This window comes from Phasianus colchicus, chromosome 4 (assembly GCF_987193195.1).
Source record: "Phasianus colchicus chromosome 4, bPhaCol1.hap1.1, whole genome shotgun sequence".
Classification (NCBI taxonomy): Eukaryota; Metazoa; Chordata; class Aves; order Galliformes; family Phasianidae; genus Phasianus; species Phasianus colchicus.
The window spans coordinates 1735618-1753752 of record NC_143439.1 but is presented as its reverse complement, the minus strand read 5'-3'; the positions used below and the strand labels follow the sequence as shown (position 1 = coordinate 1753752).

General features: G+C 38.6%; 1 protein-coding gene across 7 annotated transcripts in view; it reads right to left on the bottom strand.

The window, feature by feature from the left end:
- The window catches only part of TMEM131L (transmembrane 131 like), a 67699-nt gene that overhangs the window by 22887 nt on the left and 26677 nt on the right, over nt 1–18135 (bottom strand). For 4 of the 7 annotated variants that reach the window (XR_016465702.1, XM_031614266.2, XM_031614265.2 and 1 more), the window contains 12 exons: nt 17219–17342; nt 16617–16733; nt 13378–13488; nt 8611–8688; nt 6639–6792; nt 5063–5121; nt 4590–4698; nt 3536–3641; nt 2818–2971; nt 2037–2207; nt 1674–1743; nt 152–269 (listed from right to left, as the gene is read on the bottom strand). Coding sequence is in view for 6 of the 7 variants with exons in the window: in XM_031614266.2 (XP_031470126.2) it covers nt 152–269; nt 1674–1743; nt 2037–2207; nt 2818–2971; nt 3536–3641; nt 4590–4698; nt 5063–5121; nt 6639–6792; nt 8611–8688; nt 13378–13488; nt 16617–16733; nt 17219–17342 (1371 nt within the window). In the remaining variant the exon portion in view is untranslated. The other 3 variants (XM_031614264.2, XM_031614268.2, XM_031614267.2) reach the window with 3 other exon arrangements.

Genomic DNA, 18135 nt, shown 5'->3' with positions numbered 1-18135 from the left:
GCTCTGAAACTCCAGAGGCTTCAAGATAACTAATTTGGGTATAGCAAAGTCTAAAACATTTGTTTTAATTAGGAATGCTTCAGGATATAAATATTTTCTTACATCGTTGTACTGGTTTGAATTTAAGCAACTCAACATATTCTGTACCAACCTGCAGGCTTCCCCGCATCTTATTTTTTGCCATCTTTCATAAAGCTCACTTGCCAGCTCAGAATCCACATCCCAGGCTGAACGGTCCAGAGAGAGACTCCTCTGCCACAGTAGATTTGCTAAAACGATAACAGGTTTTTCATATTTTTTTCATACTGTTGCTGTTTCTAACAATTGTTATTGAAAAGTCATTATATTATCAGTAGCCCTTACACAGAACTCTACAAAAGAAAACCAAACCAGGTTAGTTTGAAAGTACAAAATATAACTTACTGCACAGCCCCTCAGTGCTTAAAATATCCAATTAGACTGATGACAAATTGAATAAGCCAACCACAGGTTGTTCAGGTCAGTATTTTCAGGCATGTGCATTAGACTTTTCTATTTTAAATGTGTGAGTATCCTAAATTATGAAGTAGAATACCCCCAAAAAAGATCTGATTACAGGTGTTATTAGAATGGAAAGTAAGAAAGCATTGAATACTTACTTATATCAGTAATATTCTTTACTCAATTTTATTTTAAAATATCTTTTGCTTTGAAGATGTTTTCCAAGATGTACCTATGTATCAGTAATTCCTCAAGCCACATACTTGTCACCTGAAATCTCTTTCTAATCTTTGACTGACTATTAGTGCCCTCTTCAAAACCTCGTAGAAAAACACATTTTAAGAAAGCATCACCTTGAAAATACATTCAGGAGGACACAAACATTTAAAGCCTGTGCTACCCAGCTTTTTAGTGAAATTCCTTAAGAAGAAATGAAAAAAATTTAAAATGCACTACTCTGAATCAGCCTTCATCAAATTACACATTCTTCAAGCAGAACCGTGTCCATATATCATCTAACATTGTTTCCAAATGCCAAGTTGGTACTTAAAACACTGCAACACTGGGAGCTATCCTGAGACTCCTCAGTTGCAGAGAGAGAAGCATCATTACTTTGTTTTACTAGAACACAGCTTTTGGTATTGTTTTTTAAGGCTGATAATTGGTCTTTTGCAAGAACCTATGAAATTATTGCTATGAGAAGCACAGAGAAGGCATTCAAATTTAACTCTGGCTAAAGGCAGGATATTGGTCAACATGGTTGTTTTTTGTTTGTTTGCTTTTTCAGCAAGAATTTCCAGGACCTGGGTCCAGATGACGCACGTTTTCTAAACTCTCCTTGAGCTAGTTGACAGCTTAATCATTGTACCTGATCACCTCTAAAGGATGTGACAAGAAGAAAGCAAGGAGCAATACACCTCCATTAAGAACTTACAGGACAGTCTTAAATATTGTTAAGTCCAAACTGTGTTGTAACAGAACAATAGTTTATTAAGTACTATGGAATTAGAGATCTGAAATATTGCATACTATACATACAACATGTTACTCAGAGCCAACTATATGGGTGATGGTCTCAGAGAAGTATATGTTTTTAAAGAATATAGGACTTGTACTAACAATCTCAATATTCTCAATATAAGCCCTGCTACAGAACTATCATTGCATGCTTTAAAAAGTCAAGACAAGCCTACCTGAATCAGACTTTCCTAGGTAACACTGAATATCACAATGGGCAATGGCTTCAAAATGAAGGTCTGCCTGCTGGAGAAACAAACCAAAACAATCCACTGACTATATGATAAAAGCAAACAAAACAAAGACAAACAGGAGAAATTTTTATTTCCTAATGCATAATTTGGATGAGACAAGGAAGAGAATTCAGGTTGCCCAGAGAAATGTAATTCCACCACTTTTTAATACTGAGGGTTTAACTTTCCAGCTACAGAATTAGTTTTTTTTTCAGGATTAAGAGGCAAATTTCTGACCAAAGAAGCAGGCTGCTACAGTTTGATCTGCAGCACCTAATAATCATTCAGCACAACTAAATACAATACCTTGGACACAGTTGAAAATATCTGCAGAGGTATTTCAATCATCACTCCCACACTGGTGGCCAGACAAATACTAGAAAGCACATTTGTTACATTGTTTTTCACATCAAGTTTCAAAGAAAATACATTCCAACAGCCTGGAGATAGGGTCAAAGGCCCAGCAAAGTTCAGAATCTAGAAAGAGCCAAAAGACACTTGAATTAAAACTAGAACAGTATTTTAGAGCAAGCAGTGCCTTTCTGATTTTGCTGTTAAAACACACGTGCCCATAAGCATTCATACAGTGTGCACACGAAAGCCTCCTATCTCAATATACAAATGGCCAATTAGATGCCTACATTGCGTGCTTATTCATAAATCTGTTTTGTCTGGATTGAATCAAGCCATTGCACAAGTAAATTACTGATTTTGACTATTAAAATTCAAAGCTCATCTATGTACTAAAGATTTCCAGTGCAGCCAATGAAGAAACACTTAGTCCTATAGAGCACAAACAAGAACAACAGAACAGAGCAGTGGTCTATAATTTGATGCATCTGTAGCTGCAACTGAAATTAAAAAACAGTTTCTAATGAGCAAAACAAAAGCAAGCAACTTGGACAGTGAATAACATCTACTGAGAGCATGGGCTTTTCAGGACCTAAGTTACAGGCACAGAGCTACTTTTATTTTTAACCAATTTCAATTAGCATTGAGAACACAGAGTCTTTCAAATAATGTACTGTATGTCACCAAATTCTCAAATCAAGGACAAAGCACTGCATGAAGCTGAAATAAAACTCACCTTTAAGATGTTCTTTGTTTCTCCAGATATGTAGACTTCATCCAGTTCAATGCTGAAATCGAAGTTGTTTGTAAACCATATGGACCAAAATCCTGAAATATTATGGTGTGGTTCAATATGAAACACTGTTGCAGAAGGATCGATATCAAAATACCTGCAAGTAAATAAAGAATAAAAATAAATACAACTGCAATTGTCCCTGAGCACAATCAGTCCACACAATAACTGTACTATTCTTGAACAGTGGCTGTCTTAAGGTTTTAAGGATAAAGCAGTCTCCATTAGAATACTTACATATGTCATAATACAACATCACCTACTGCTTTGTTTAACACAAAGGTAAGCTGGGGTGAAATTGGCAAAAGAAAACTGAAGAGTTTCCTGATTTTTCTATCACTATTCTGCTTCTGCATTGGAAGAACAAGGAAATATTATCAAATATTATCACAGATTCCAAGCAACGCTTATATGATATAAGCTGTTAAGGCATTTTTTAAAAATGCCTCTTGAAACTATTCCTCTAAAAATACAAGGCTTGTTATTTGAAATGTCACCTTTCTGTTTTGGCAAATGATACAGCAACAACAGGAAAAAGCATCTTTGCTGTCCTTAGAAAGCACTCCATGACAAAGCAAGCTAACTTAGTGTCTAAAGGTAGTCTACAATATTTGTGTAATATCAACAAAGGCTGACAAACAACAGTCCACTCCTAACTTACCCTTCCATCACAGGGCAGGAAAGGCAGGCTTGTAGTGCTGTAGTGCCTTCCACTATGCCATTCCTCTTGTCATTAGAGTAAGGCCTTGCATCGTCACAGAATGCAGCTGGGTAAAGAACAGAAACACAAAGAGAACACACCATCAGCCAGCAGAATAAATGCACATCTGCAATGGTTTTCACACGAGGACTTCAAAGAACACTACAAAGGGGAACATTCACTTTTCACGCAGGTGAAAAAAGAAACTAAGTGGCTATGTTCTAATTCTCAGAGGATCGAAACATCAATTTAAGAATTTTAAATGCCCAACACTTCCAAAAAGCACGCAACAAGGCTGCTAAGAGTAACCTGACCTATCTTAACGATGTGTCACCAGCAGAGCATTCTCATTTACTGTAACACACTGCCTCCTTTCAGCAAAAGCCTTCTGAAAATAAGAAAAAAACCACTTAATGTAGTCCCTCACTTCTCCTTACTTGACTTTATTTGATTAGGAAAAACAAGCGTCCAGTCATTACGAAAACAGCCTGTTTCAGTAACACAGTAAGTTTACGTACTGCAGTCTAGTGGTCAGAACAAGAAACAGGCTGCAGTCAAAAACGTCTATTTTAATCTTTGCTCTTCCACACCATGCCTAGTCTCAGGCAAAAGCAGCTTCACTGACCTTGCCAAGAAATGTCATAGAAAATGATCACACAAATGCAATAGTCTTTCAGAAAATACATTGGAAACGGAAAAAAACCACCAATTATAAAAGGATGTTGAAAAAGAACAGTCAATAATCATGCTTATTTTAAAATCAGCTAATAATTTCAGTGAATGTTTTCTCCCCCTTTTTGAAAACTATATATTGCTTATAGAGTCTTAAATCAGCACAAAAATCAGCATATATACACAAAATGGTGGAAATGACTGGCAAAATGAATTTATGCACCTCAAAAAATTTTTCTCAAAGTCTACCTGCTAAAAAAAAAAAGCTACTTTTTTTTTGTTTGTTTGTTTTTTACAATCAAACTCTACCTAATCATTACCTATAAATATATGCATACTGTACCTTCACAAGAAATAGAAGCAACTTTTGTAAAGTTAGTAGATGATGAAGACAGCAGTACTGGCTCAAATTTCACAGGTGTTCTGTCTTTTTGTGACAACTGCCTTATTTCCTGCAGGAGGACAAGACACAATGAACCCTGCAGTACAACTGTGATTATTATTGTAGCTCCAGTGTTAGTTTATCTTCTTGTCACATTTCCAAGCCATTATCTGCAATTTTCTCACAACTTTTAAGCCAGAGCCCTTGGATTTTTATTCAAGTTAGTCACACTCATGTCTTTAAAAGGAAACACCCATCACCAAACCAAATGTAGATCCTCTAAGATACCTGCTAGATGCCTGGGCGCAATTTAGAAATATAGAAATGTGGTATTTGCCACCAACAAGCTCAATCTGCTATTATGCCTGATGTCTAATTAATTCTCAAATCAAATCCAACACCCTAAAATACAACCACCTGAAGCCTATAATTACCTGTATGTGCACACGGCTGTTCCCAGAATGCAAGACGTACATATCCACCATGAAATCACCTGCTCAAAAGAATGAAAACTAAGGTAAGCTCACCAGGGATTGAAGCACTCTTGCTGAGTAGGACACTCACATTAGAAGCAGTCTTAATTTAAATTTAAAAAGCATTCCATGCAACAGCTGTCCTTGCAAAGCCACATTCAGCATTTAGCACTTTTTGGGCTTAAAATAGGAACAGGTAATAGGATATCACCTGTCCATTTGCTACCCAGAGCAACAGCAGATGAATATAACCCAGCTTTCACTGGCTAGTAGGTTGGAATGGAAGTACTGGTAACCACCCCTGCTCCTGCTGAAGCTCTGTTCCCAGTCACAAGATGCTACAAAGACCTGGAAAAGGCCACAAGACAGCTATTTCACTAGGGTGGTCCTAATTCTTCCATGAAAGGAGGCCTGAGTTCTTGCCTTTGCTTATACTTAAAGTACATAAGTAGCTACAGGCTAACACAAAAGGACAATATTGTGTCATTCTCTTGATTTACAGTAAAAAAAATTAGTACTGATGGAAAAAAACTTGGATTTTCCCACTGACATCAAGTCCAAAGGATTATATAACCAAACTCCAACGCAATGAGCATTTACAAACATGCTGTATTTAAGAGAGAACAGCCTTATAAACACACCCCTGCTACTTTAACTGTCAGAAGTACTAACAGCAAACATCCTTGATATGACAGATGTGAAAATTCTCTGTCAGCACCAGAATAAACATACATCCACAATTCAATATAAAGTACCAGCATCCCACAAGCAGGGAAAATAAGCTTACAGTGGGTATTTTGGTATCAGTTTTGTGTGAATATCACATCAGAGAACAGGCACGGGGAGAACAGTATATATACTGTGATCAGACCCTAATCAGAATTTCTCAAAAGACAAAAAGATCATATTTTTTTCACCAGTTCTCACTAGTGTGTTAAAAAAATATTATCATAATCTACATTCTTAAGCAGTTTTGTCTTCTTCAACCAGAAAGTAGAACTGGCACAGACTCCAAAGCTCTATAAATACTTGAAAACCTTTTATTTATAAGATTTGTTCATCCAATAAACACAGCAGAAAGAACTGTGAGGAGTTGATTGTTTTGCTTGTGGAATTTTAGTTTGAAAGAACAAACGATGCACACATCATCCCACTTTCCACAACATACACTATTCTCAGTAGTGTACAAACCATTCTGCTTTCATAGGCCTATTATTGTTAATTTAGTTACTGGGAAATTAGAAACGGTTGAAGAAATTAAATAACCATGAAATCTTTTCACACTGCTCAAGCAGATGTAAAAGCATGGGGAAAATATGAATGAAACTGATGAAGTTTAAAGTCTGTTCCCTTACAAAGAGGGCTGTGCTTTGAGTAACCTTGCCTTAAGCAAGGGGCTAATGCTGTGTTTACCCAATTTTCTTTTCCTTATTTGCAAAATTCAGACTGTCACTGAAATTGATTCAATTTAGCACATCTGATCATAATACATACAAAATCTATTGTATCACAGTTAACAGTCATATTTAGGACTTACCTGAGGTCTTCGTTCTTTCCACTGCTACATAAACTACAAAAAGATTCTCCAGTAAGTATTGTCTTTGCTCCACAAAATCTTGTTGGGCATTTTCCATTCTTACCGTTAAGCTCATTTCTAGCAGCATTGGATCATCGGACATAGAACAGCAACTCTAGAGTAAGACAAGGGGATACAGCGCGTGTGTGTGGGGGGGAAGGAACACAGCCATTCATTATGGTGCAGTATCTTGAGAAGTTAATCGAAGACATCATCTAACATGATCTTCAGCACAGAAACGCTGATAAGCAGGAGTAATTAGGACCTCTGCTAAAATTCTCAGCAGAAACCAAGGACAGTGCAGATGCAGACAGCACAGGGAAAACAAAGATGAAAAACTACTAAAAACAACATCAAACCCTGACAGAACGCAAATTTATGGACTGTCTTAGTCAGTCTCACCTCAGGGACTGCAAAACAGTTTCCTTTGTTAAGTCCTCTGACTTCAATAAAATGTGCCATAAACAGACTGGTGCATGTGTCTTAATGGAAGGAAGACAGTTCATGTTCACTGGTCTGTTTATAGTTAATTTTTCCAAATCCTGTGCTTTTTGTCTCCATTTCTCACTGAAGTAATTTTAGAAAAACAAACACACGTACAATTCTTAATACCAAACTGCCATCTGGATAGAATACTTCAGATCAATACAAATTGGATCTTATCCCCTTTTCTAAGCAATGGCTGCCGTTAAGACAGCTGAGTCTCAGCAACTAGAAAGACACAAACACCATTTTACAAAATACTAAAGACAACAAGCAAAACAAAACGAGACAATCAACAGAGAGTAACATAAATCTGCCCTGCATCGCACCACGGAGCTCAGTATGCTCAGGCCCTGTTGCTGTACTGCAAGGAGGAGGTATAAGAGACCTCCACATGAGGCATGTGAAGTGATCCAGTGAAAGACAGCAAAATACCTTTAGTTAACCTGAAATGTCACTCTGAGGTGTAACATGAGAGGAGAAGCCTCTCTAGATGTCAGCCCCCTCCCATAGCATCACAGAAATCCCCAGTGCTTGCAATAGCTGCCAGATGCACAGAGGACGCCACAGGCGTTGTGTCCTTGCATAGCTGCTATCAGAGTGGGCAGCTGTGCTGTGTGAAATTTTAAACTTCCAGATGCATCTCAAAGTTAGCCTCATTTACCACACAATGCACAGGTGAAACACAGAAATAACAGTACAGAATAGTACAGAATCACTGTGATGCATACTGTGCAGAAAAAATGGCTATGAAGTCTTGACCTAGTCACACCCGATGAAGGAAAGGTGCTGCAGACCACAGCTCCAGCCTATATATTTGAACAAAACAGCTAGTCAAGCACCAGCATCACTGAGAACCATTATTTACTATATGAACCTTTGAAGACGAAGAGGAAGGTGAGATTCTGCTGGCACTGCCTGTGAATAGGAAGTTTAGTGCCCTTAGTAATCAGAGATTGGGAGGGGGTTTTTCTGTGAAGAACCTGACCCCTCCTCAGCTCTGCCACACATCAAAGCCCCATTTCAAGTATTTTGAGAACACAACTCAGACAATCCATATTTTGAACACTCATTTCATTGCTCTTATGTCAGCATGAATGTGAAATCTGTGCAACTGTTTATTGAGAAAGGAAATTCCACTTTGCTTCCATACTCTATTTAAGTAATATGACGTGCATTAAAACACCTAGGCAGCTGGGGGTTTTGGAGGGAAGGAGAGGTGTTTTCTTTTACCATCTCCCCTTCTCCTAATGGTGACAGCATGATGGGTGTAACGCTTCACTTACAACATGGGATACGGTTTTACAAAAGCCTAAAATAACAATTCTCTTTAAACTGAATCATCTGAAACTGCATTGTTGCTACAACTTCTAAAACCAGGAAAGCGTCCTTCTAATCTTAGCTTAAAATAAGAAAGCTTAAATAGGTAGAACATGATAATAAAACATACCTTAACTTGTTGATATGCATCACTAGGTAAACTGCATTCAAGGTGAACATGGAAGAGGCTGGTATTCATCGTTTCTGCCTGTAAAAAAAAGAAAGTGAAAAGCACCTCAAGCAGATTGCTTTGAAAGATGTTACATAAATCTGGCTCATATAGCACAATTTATGAAGATAACAAGACTGCCTCCACATATGCATGACACAGCAATGAAAGGATGTTTTTAAAAATGAATATTCTGTACAGTAGGTCAGCAATCCAACTCCAATTCACTAGAAAGGAATTAGAAAGATAGCAATTATCAAGCTATTATTATACGTGATTATTAAATATCCGTATAGCATCAATATGAGCAATCCTTATAAACTTTGATAAGACAACAAAATACTCAACAGAGCCTTTTTGGCATAATACAAATGCTCATTTTTTTATTTTCTGTATATTTGCTTTGCTGATTGTACACTGAAATGCAGTGCTAAGCCAAGAATGTAATGCCACACTCCCACAGTCTGATACATAGGCTTTGTGAACAAATGGACAGACAGAAAGTACATGCTTTACCTTTTTATTTAATGAGAAAGATAAAGGAAAAAAAGGGCACTGAGTGTGCCAGCTTATAAAACACTCTTAAGCAGCGACAAAGCCAAGCACAGATCATGGAAACTACTCAGAAATTTGGACTGTCAACTTAATTGCACATACTGCTCAGCCAGTACACTGATGTCAATTCTAAATAATAATTTAAAAAAAATTATAATGAGAGTTCTGTCACTATGAGTAACATAATCACAGCAACATTATTTGATGATTTTGAGACTGACGTGGAACCCCACTTTTCATACGTAACAACATCTGAATGCGGTATATGGAGATTCAAGTTTCTGAAGGTGTCCGTAACTTCTTTTGAAGAATTTAAATCACTTGATGCTAAGAAGCAGGACTATGGATAACCAGTTTTTGAGTATCCAAAGGCTTACTTCATATCTCCATGGGACAGAGCAAAGGGAGCAGGGTGCACCTGAGCATTTATACCACAGGGAAGTTTCAGAGAAGCCAAAAGGACAGCACATATTGCGCAGCCCTAATTCAAGTGGATTTCATACCACAATGACCCAGGCTTCACACAAGAGGGCGATCCAACCCTGTAAAGATTGTCAGTAGCACCAAAAAAAGGCTCATGCCAGGCTGCATCAGCCCCAAGTAGCTGTTTCTTTTTGAGAACTCTCTTGTCCTCATCAATTTCGAAAGCAAGAAAAAAAATTGACTCTAAAGCATGTACCACTTAGTAACCTCTCACAGCCAAACCTTCTAACTGGAGTTCTAATGAGGCAGTCCAACTATACCAAGAGCAACTTTTGGGGTGAGGTTTTTTGGTTGGATAAACCTTGTTACTTAAAATTCCCTTCTCAGTGGTCCTTGAGAGAACACTTTCATATCCGCGTTTCTAAATAACGAGGCATTAGCACTTGCTTAATGTACTTGCCGAACTGCAGACACTTGCAGTCCTTATTCTGCCCCAAATAAGCCAACAATCAGGCAAGGCTCTATACAAGATTTCCACAATATTTTCAGAAATATTCTTGCATTACTGTCAGGACTCAAGAGTTCAAACCACATCCTAGAGTTTGGCTCTACTATAATTTGAAAAGAAACATTAACCAAGCCTCCCTCTTCTACCTGAAGGCTATTTTACTTTCCTTCTTGGACAGTCCCTGATCCTGAAAAGCCATTTCCACTCTTATAACTGAAGTGGCGTTATTGAACTGCTCTTGTAGCAATGATTCAGCAGTTTCATCAGTTTTCTGCAGGCAGTTATCAGGATGCCACACCAAGAGAACTCCGCTATCCTACTTTCGATCCCTCTCCACACCCAAACATCACACTGATCACATTTGCTTTTCATCTCCTTTTCACCAGCTCAAAGCAGAAATCTTTGTTCACTGTTGGTGCTAGCAATACTTCCCTTGTCACTGGTTCACATGCTTTGAGCTCCTCTGGGAAAGCCAGGAAAGCAATACCTCAGCCTCCTGTGATAACACATCCATCCCTGCATTTCACTCCCCTGTTGACATTACCTCCACATTTGTACAGAATTTTGAATACAATGAAGCACTGGTGTGGCTGCCTGCTAAGTGCCATGCAAATATTAAACACCCAAAACAGGCAACCAGAGTAGACTATCCAGAAGCTGGTTAAACAAAGATGACTTATATGTGCACCACCATCTGTCAAGTCTTAGCAGCAACCACTTGCTGCTGAATGGCCATGTGGGCACACTATGAATTCAGTGTTGGATACAGCTCTTCTTTCATCTCAACCAGAGCACATGTTATGAAACCCTCCTCAAGATGAAACTTTGAAAACAGTAAGAGAAAGAGGGTGAAATTCAACAGCAGAAGAGGCAACTTCGTCATTCTTTTCCATTTTAGACCTGGGTAAGAATGTGGAAAAATGACAGAAGTACCCTTTCAGATTTGAGGACAATAAATCAGTACAAATTCAATGCAGCACGGAAGCTCATTGCTCCCAAAAAGCAGAGACAAGCCTGTCACACACCACTGCAGAGGTTACTTCACCTACAATCTGCAGGGACATATCATGCTTCCAACAGTTAGGCTCTGAAGAATCAAAGAAAAAAAAAAAAAGGTTCACCCATATCATTATACAGAATTCTGGCCACTCACCTTCAAAAGGAATTGTTACAAATTGGAAAAGCTGCAGAAAAGGGTGGCCAGCTTGGCTAAGCAATGACCAGGACATCACAAGGAAGGATGCCACAAGATGGATTGCTCAGCATGGCAAAAGGAAAGCTGAAAGATGTGATGATGCTGCCTAAAAAAAAAACTTCTGCGTTTAAGTGCCAGAAGCAGGAGCAGTTATTGAAACTAAATGTGCATCACAACAAACAAATACAAATTGGCCACAAAAATTCAGACTGGAAGTCAGATGTAGGTTCCAGCCCTTAGAGGAGTGAGAAAAGGCACAGACAGGAAAAGAGATGCACCAATACAGCCCTCACTGAGCCTCCTCACAGGTTTCCAAGCAGCATCAATAGACTTAAGAGGCAAGGGTATCTTTAGCATATCCAAATGAAGCTTATGCTATCCTGAACTTACATTAGCAGTGTATTTTACTCAGATAAAAGAAAACAGGGGTAAGCAAGAGTGCAGTTCTGTAGGTATGACTGATTCACCTTAAAGTCTTTCTTTCACTCAGATCTTCATGGTTTAGTATTCACATATCCTTAAGTTTGCATGTCCATATTCACTCAAATCTCACAGACCTCTTCCTCACACAGCTTGTAAGCCTAAAAGAGCTGGATAAGAAGGAATCGTACCAGCTTTTATGGGATCCAGATCAGTAAGGTAAACTAAAAAGGGCACTTCTAGAGCAGATAGCTATCTGCAGAGAAATCTTTTCCACAAATGGGACTCAAACTCAAGCCATAAGTTTCTTTTCAGTATTTAGATCTCGCCTACCACCTTCAACAGATGTGCCTGCACCACTGCTGCAGCTTTTCTCTCCAGATTGGCAGCATTCACTGAACTGAAGAATAATTCTCCAATTATAGCCAGGCAAGAAAATTATACCCAGAGCTAGGAGAACCAAGTCAATGCTCTCTCGCATCTTGTGTACTAGGACAAGATTGGTGCCAGGTGGTGCTGCCAAGCATGATCTCAAGCTTGTACTCTAGAAAAATAAAGCAGAAGAAAATGCTCCTCACTATTACAGTAATGCAAATGTCAAACGCTCCCCAAAACTTTTCTACTCAGTCATTTAACAGAAAAAAAAAAAAAGATCTGAGGTGAGAATTTTTCTCAGGAAAAAAACAGAAGGTACCATGAAGGTAATCAACATAGATTATACTTAGATACAAGATTATATTCTGTTACGTGCTAAAATATTCAAAATACTCTTTTTTTTTTTTTTTAAATCAATTAAATCCACACGTAATTCAAAAGTTTTTATCCATGAAAAAACTTGAAGGAAATCAGAATCATCAATTTTTCCAGATAGTTACTCAATTGAATGTTTCTACATAGCCTAGAAGACTACAAAAATAGAAACATAGAATCATTATGGTTGGAAAAGGCCTCTAAGATCATCTAATCAAACTGCCCAGCCTGGAACTGCACCTAAATCTCAGGAACTGTTAAAAGTTCTCTTCCAATTTAAGTAGTTATGCCTCCTAAATCCATCTTGTTTTATTCCTCACAGTTCCATGTTCCAGCCAAGCCACGCACTGATGTCTTCAGCAGTAACAGGAGTAGGAGGGGATACTCCAGCTGGAATCTTGTTCTCATCAGAATGCAGTATGCTATGATTTCTAATTAAGTGATACATCATGCATATCACAGCTGTGAACCAGCCTGGGAAATGGGTCTGAAGTAAAACTGAAAAGTAAAAAAAAAAAATTGCTCAGCTTCTCTCTCCCCAGTCCTCTAATAACATAATGAATTTGTTTTCTTTTAAAACAGATCGATTCTCCTCTTTAATTTAGAGGAGGGCAACACAAGTAGTTTTATCAGCACAACTGAGAGGACAACACACCACAGAAAAACACAGAAATGGAAACAGTCTAAAGGCCAAAAGATGTTTCTCTCAATAAAACCAGAAACACCAGCTCATCATAGAACTACTTATCTATCTCATTACCTCTCTGCCACAGTCACTTAGACTTTCTTTTAAAATTCCTTGTACCCCAACAACCTGAAAACAAAGTTCTTTTGTGTCCAAGTAGGTTTCACTTCTGTTTGAAATGTATTACTGTACCAGTGTTTGTGACACCTGGATGCTCTGAATGCGTGGAAGTAGTAAGTAGGCATTTGCTAGCTGTATCCTAGGCTCTTCCAGAGAAGATGTCAGAGTTCCCACTCCAAAAACCTGTTGTTAAAATAGAAATGAGTCATTATGTCAACATTAACTATTTCAGTTATCACAGCAATACACAGTACTATTTTGCTACTAAGGACCTCAGGAAATATTACATTATTTTAAAAGACAACATATATAATTTCAGAAGTTCCGCTGTGCAAAGTAATTATACGCACAAGGAGCACAGTAGCATCTTCACTCACTTGCATCCAAAAGAAAAATGCTCACCAGCACAGCATCAGGTTATCTCAGAAAGAGAGCAGTTAAACACTTCCTGCTCTTCAGGCAATTACAATGCGAACACCCAAAATATGGCAATTCTACTATTTCCAAGTTGGCTACGCTACTACCAGACATTTCTATCATTTTTACTTTTTATTTATTTATTTATTTTTACAAATGATGACTTAAAAAAGAACTGCTTTTCAAAACTGCATACAATATTTATACATCATGGGAGTCTTCGTCTAAAATGGAGAGAGGGCAAACAACAGCATTCACAGTTTTATGGTCACCACTGGGCCATGCGGGAATTTCTGAAAAACTCTGTTCCAAGCCCAAAGGCATTCTGAATTCAATGACTTTGTCTTCAAAACTAAGTAAAATATTGATCATTTTGTTTCTAACAATCTGTAATATTCAGAGAAGTATAAGATTTGCAAGTTTATATTTTTTATTACTTTTTTTTTTTTTTACTGCATTCATATTTCACCCTGTCAAGATTAGTTTATGACAGTGAGATGTAAGATTACCTTAGGTTGTTTTGTTTTTCCCTCCTATGAAAAATCCACTGAGGTTTTTCACTTACTTTTATGCAAAGAAATCTTTTTTAAATTCAAAAAACACAAACAGCAATGTTTTTAATCAAAAGGACAATACAGCATTCACTGAAGACCTACGACAGCTACGGTTAGAAAACAACACATCAAAGGAAACATTTTTGGGATCCTTCCTTTTTTGATGGAGACACTGACAAAGTATATTTCACTATAGTGCTACTTTTTCTCCATTTGGACAACTTTTTCATACACGTCACGCACAAATGTGTTAGCAATATCAAATGTATTTCAAGGCTTTCGAGCTCTCTGGAGTGCCATAGCTTGTATAACCACTACAGATTTATCCAATTTTGACACTCTTAAACCTAATGCAAGCTGAAACCATGGACAGTTACTTCCGCTTCTTACATTCCCTACAGATGGCTGGTGAAATTGTCTACAAATAACAACATGCTATCAATTTTAGCAGCAGTCCAACACCAGAAAATCAGTTTCTTCTGACAATGGCAACTGCTTCCCTACAACTTGTTCACAAAAGGCCGTGACTGAGCTGGCTAGGTAACAAAAACAAGGGGTCAGGAGTGAATGCAAAGAGAAGATAGATGCAAAAAAGAAAAGGGTCATCACTCTATAACACAGAATCACAGAATGGCCAGGGTTGGAAGGGACCTCAAGGATCATCAGTCTCTAACCCCCCTGCCACATACAGGGCCACCAACCTTCCCACCTAATGCTAGACCAGGCTGCCCAGAGCCCCATTCAATCTGGCCTTGAACACCTCCAGGGACGGGGCATCCACAGCCTCCCTGGGCAGCTGTTCCAGCACCTCACCACTCTCTCTGTAAAGAATTGCCCCCTTACATCCAACCTAAACCTCCCCTCCCTCCACTTCAAACCATTTCCCCTCGTCCTGCTGTTATCAACCCTTTCAAAGAGTTGATTCCCCTCCTGTTTGTAGGCTCCCTTTAGGTACTGAAAAGCTGCAATGAGGTCACCTGCAGCCTTCTTTTCTCCAGGCTGAACAAGCCCAGCTCCCTCAGACTGTCTTCATAGGGGAGGTGCTCCAGCACCCTTGATCATCTTTGTGGCCCTCCTCTGGACCCTCTCCAACAGCTCCCTGTCTTTCTTGTACTGGGGGCTCCAGACCTGGACACAGTACTGCAGATGGGGCCTCACAAGAGCAGAGAGGGACAGTCACCTCCCTGTCCCTGCTGGCCACCCCTCTTCTGATGGAGCCCAGGATCCCATTTGCCTTCCAAGCCACAAGGGCACACTGCTGGCTCATATTAAGTTTTTCATCTATCAAGACCCCCAGGTCCTTCTCCGCAGGGCTGCTCTCAAGGACCGCTCCTTCCAGTCTGTATGGATGCCTGGGATTCCTCTGGCCCAAGTGCCAAACCTTGCACTTTGCCGTATTGAACCTCATCAGGTACACCCAGGCCCACCTTTCTAGCCTGTCGAGGTCCCTCTGAAAGGCATCCCTTCCTTCAACGTGTCGACCACACCACTCAGCTTGGTGTCATCAGCAAAAACAAACTTCCCTCAACATTTGGCATCACCCCTAGTATATGCTAGCCAATGACAATATCCATATTCCAAAATCCATATTTCAGTGAACTTATCTCTGCTTCCTTATAAGGAGCTTTGTTTTCTAATTCACTATAAGAATGGAATAACTGAATGGTTGATTAAAGTTGGCATTGTTTTTAAGTCACTGGACTTAAGTTCAGACTTTTTATTTTACAAATAAATGAAGGTAAAAAAATTTGGAATGTATGATGTCCCTTATAAAAATCTTAACACCTACGAGCTTTATACTTGCTCTCTTCTCTGATTAATCAGATAGTAAACAGCCTCCATTCAAAACTCATGACTTCCATTTTCACATTATAATGCCCTTAAGCTTTCACCTTGCTTTGCATTCACAGCGTATTTACATAAAAACCTGTGAGGTAGCTGAAGATCACCTGAAACACTTCTTAAATGTCCTGGTGGGTTTTTTTCCCCGCATGACAAATACAAATTCCAGAACAGTTCATTCAGGACTGCAATATTATATGAAGCCATGCAGCAGTGACAGGACCCTAATGTTCAAAGAACACACAAACAAATACAGATATACCTACTACCACAGATAGCCCCACTAGCAGTAGCAATTTGAAATGCATACTCGTACGAGGAATCATGAGATCAGCAAGATCTGACAAAAGGGATGAACTGTACTTCACTTGACTTGTATCAGGAATTCAACAAACATTTGAAGTTGATTTTTTATTTTTTGTTTTTAAGTTCAGAATGTATGAATACAACTTTTAAAAACACAAATTCAAAACTCAAATGAAAAATAAGTGAAGTTACCTGATATGAAAGAACTCCATGAGATGAGGTATTTATAAATAATGAGCTTTCAATATTGCCTTCTTCTGCTGGCAGAAAAAGCACTCTAAATGAAGCTTTTCCCATAGCTGGAATTACCTACAGAGACCACAAAGAAGGCTGCTTGTTCAGTGCAGTTAGTTAGAACACCCACTACTCACCCACAGATATTTCCACACACACAGCTGTATCTGTAGGTCCCGCTCGCAGAACCTCAGCACTAAAGTTTCACCTGCCCGTATCTCTCAAATCTATCAATACAACAATAAACACCAATAAACACCCACATACTTGTGGATGACTGCATAATGCTGCAAATAAAGAAATGAGACGAAGTTGATTTAACACTGAACAGTTATTTTCTTTCTGTAAAACACATTTTCTACGGTACGTTTTGAATCTCTTCTCCCTCACCAGTCTCAGTAAAAATAAGCAGAAAAGTGCTAGCGAAACCAGAAAAAAATTGGAGGTCAAAAAAAAAAAGCACAAAAAGAAAAAAAGGAATTAAAAGTTCAGACTAAAGAAAGCATTAAGGTCTCCGCACTTGGCCATTATGTATTTTCCAAAAGTACATCAACACTCACCTGGCTATGTACAGGAGACACATGAAACTGCCTAGAAGCTGTAAACACTGAATTCACTACAACTTCCCTATCTCTACTAGGATTGTAGGCATGCAGCATTTTAGCTCTTGGCAATCCCAGTAATCTAAAAGGGGAAAAAAGAGAAGGAAGTTATTCACATTTTTAAGTTTAGACAATGCACAAAAGGCACCCAAACAAATCACACTGAAACATGTTGATATGAAACGATTTCCTAGTTGCAGCTATTCTTTGAAAACAAGCAAATTCTGTCCTCTAACATACAAAGACCAGTAGCTGACACTAGGATGCAACAGGTGCACCCAGCCAAAGCTCATCATTAATTCAAATTAGAGGTTTTTTTTTTTGGGGGGGGGGGGGGGGGAAGAAAAAATCCAACCCAACAGTTAACAGACAAAAATCTTTTCTTTAAAAAAAAAAAAAGTACAAATCCTGCCAGCTAACACAAAAATATCTTAAGGCTAGTGTGTGAGTTAATATATCCTAAAAGCAGCTTACACACACACACACACACACACTGTATATTCTCCGGAAAACTCCTTTAGCTCACAAGGGAACCCTGCTTTTTTTTTGTTTGTTTGTTTGTTTATTGATGGAATACCAATTGTCGTTTAAGAAATTCTTAAAACTTTCTTTTAAAAGAGAGCTAAGAAACCGTCATATTTTCCACCTGAACGTTTTGCCTGAGATTTTCTGATTTTATTTTTGAAAGTCACAGGAAGCAACAAACTCTCACACCTTTATAACAAGAACTTATCAAGAAATGAACAATGGAATGGGGAAGCAATCGGAAACATCTTGCAGAATCACCTGAGAAGCCTGTTCTGTATCCACCCAGCATGTGCTACAGCTCCCCGTTCCCTTTTCCTCCTTTCTATAACCACATTGATTTTCATTTT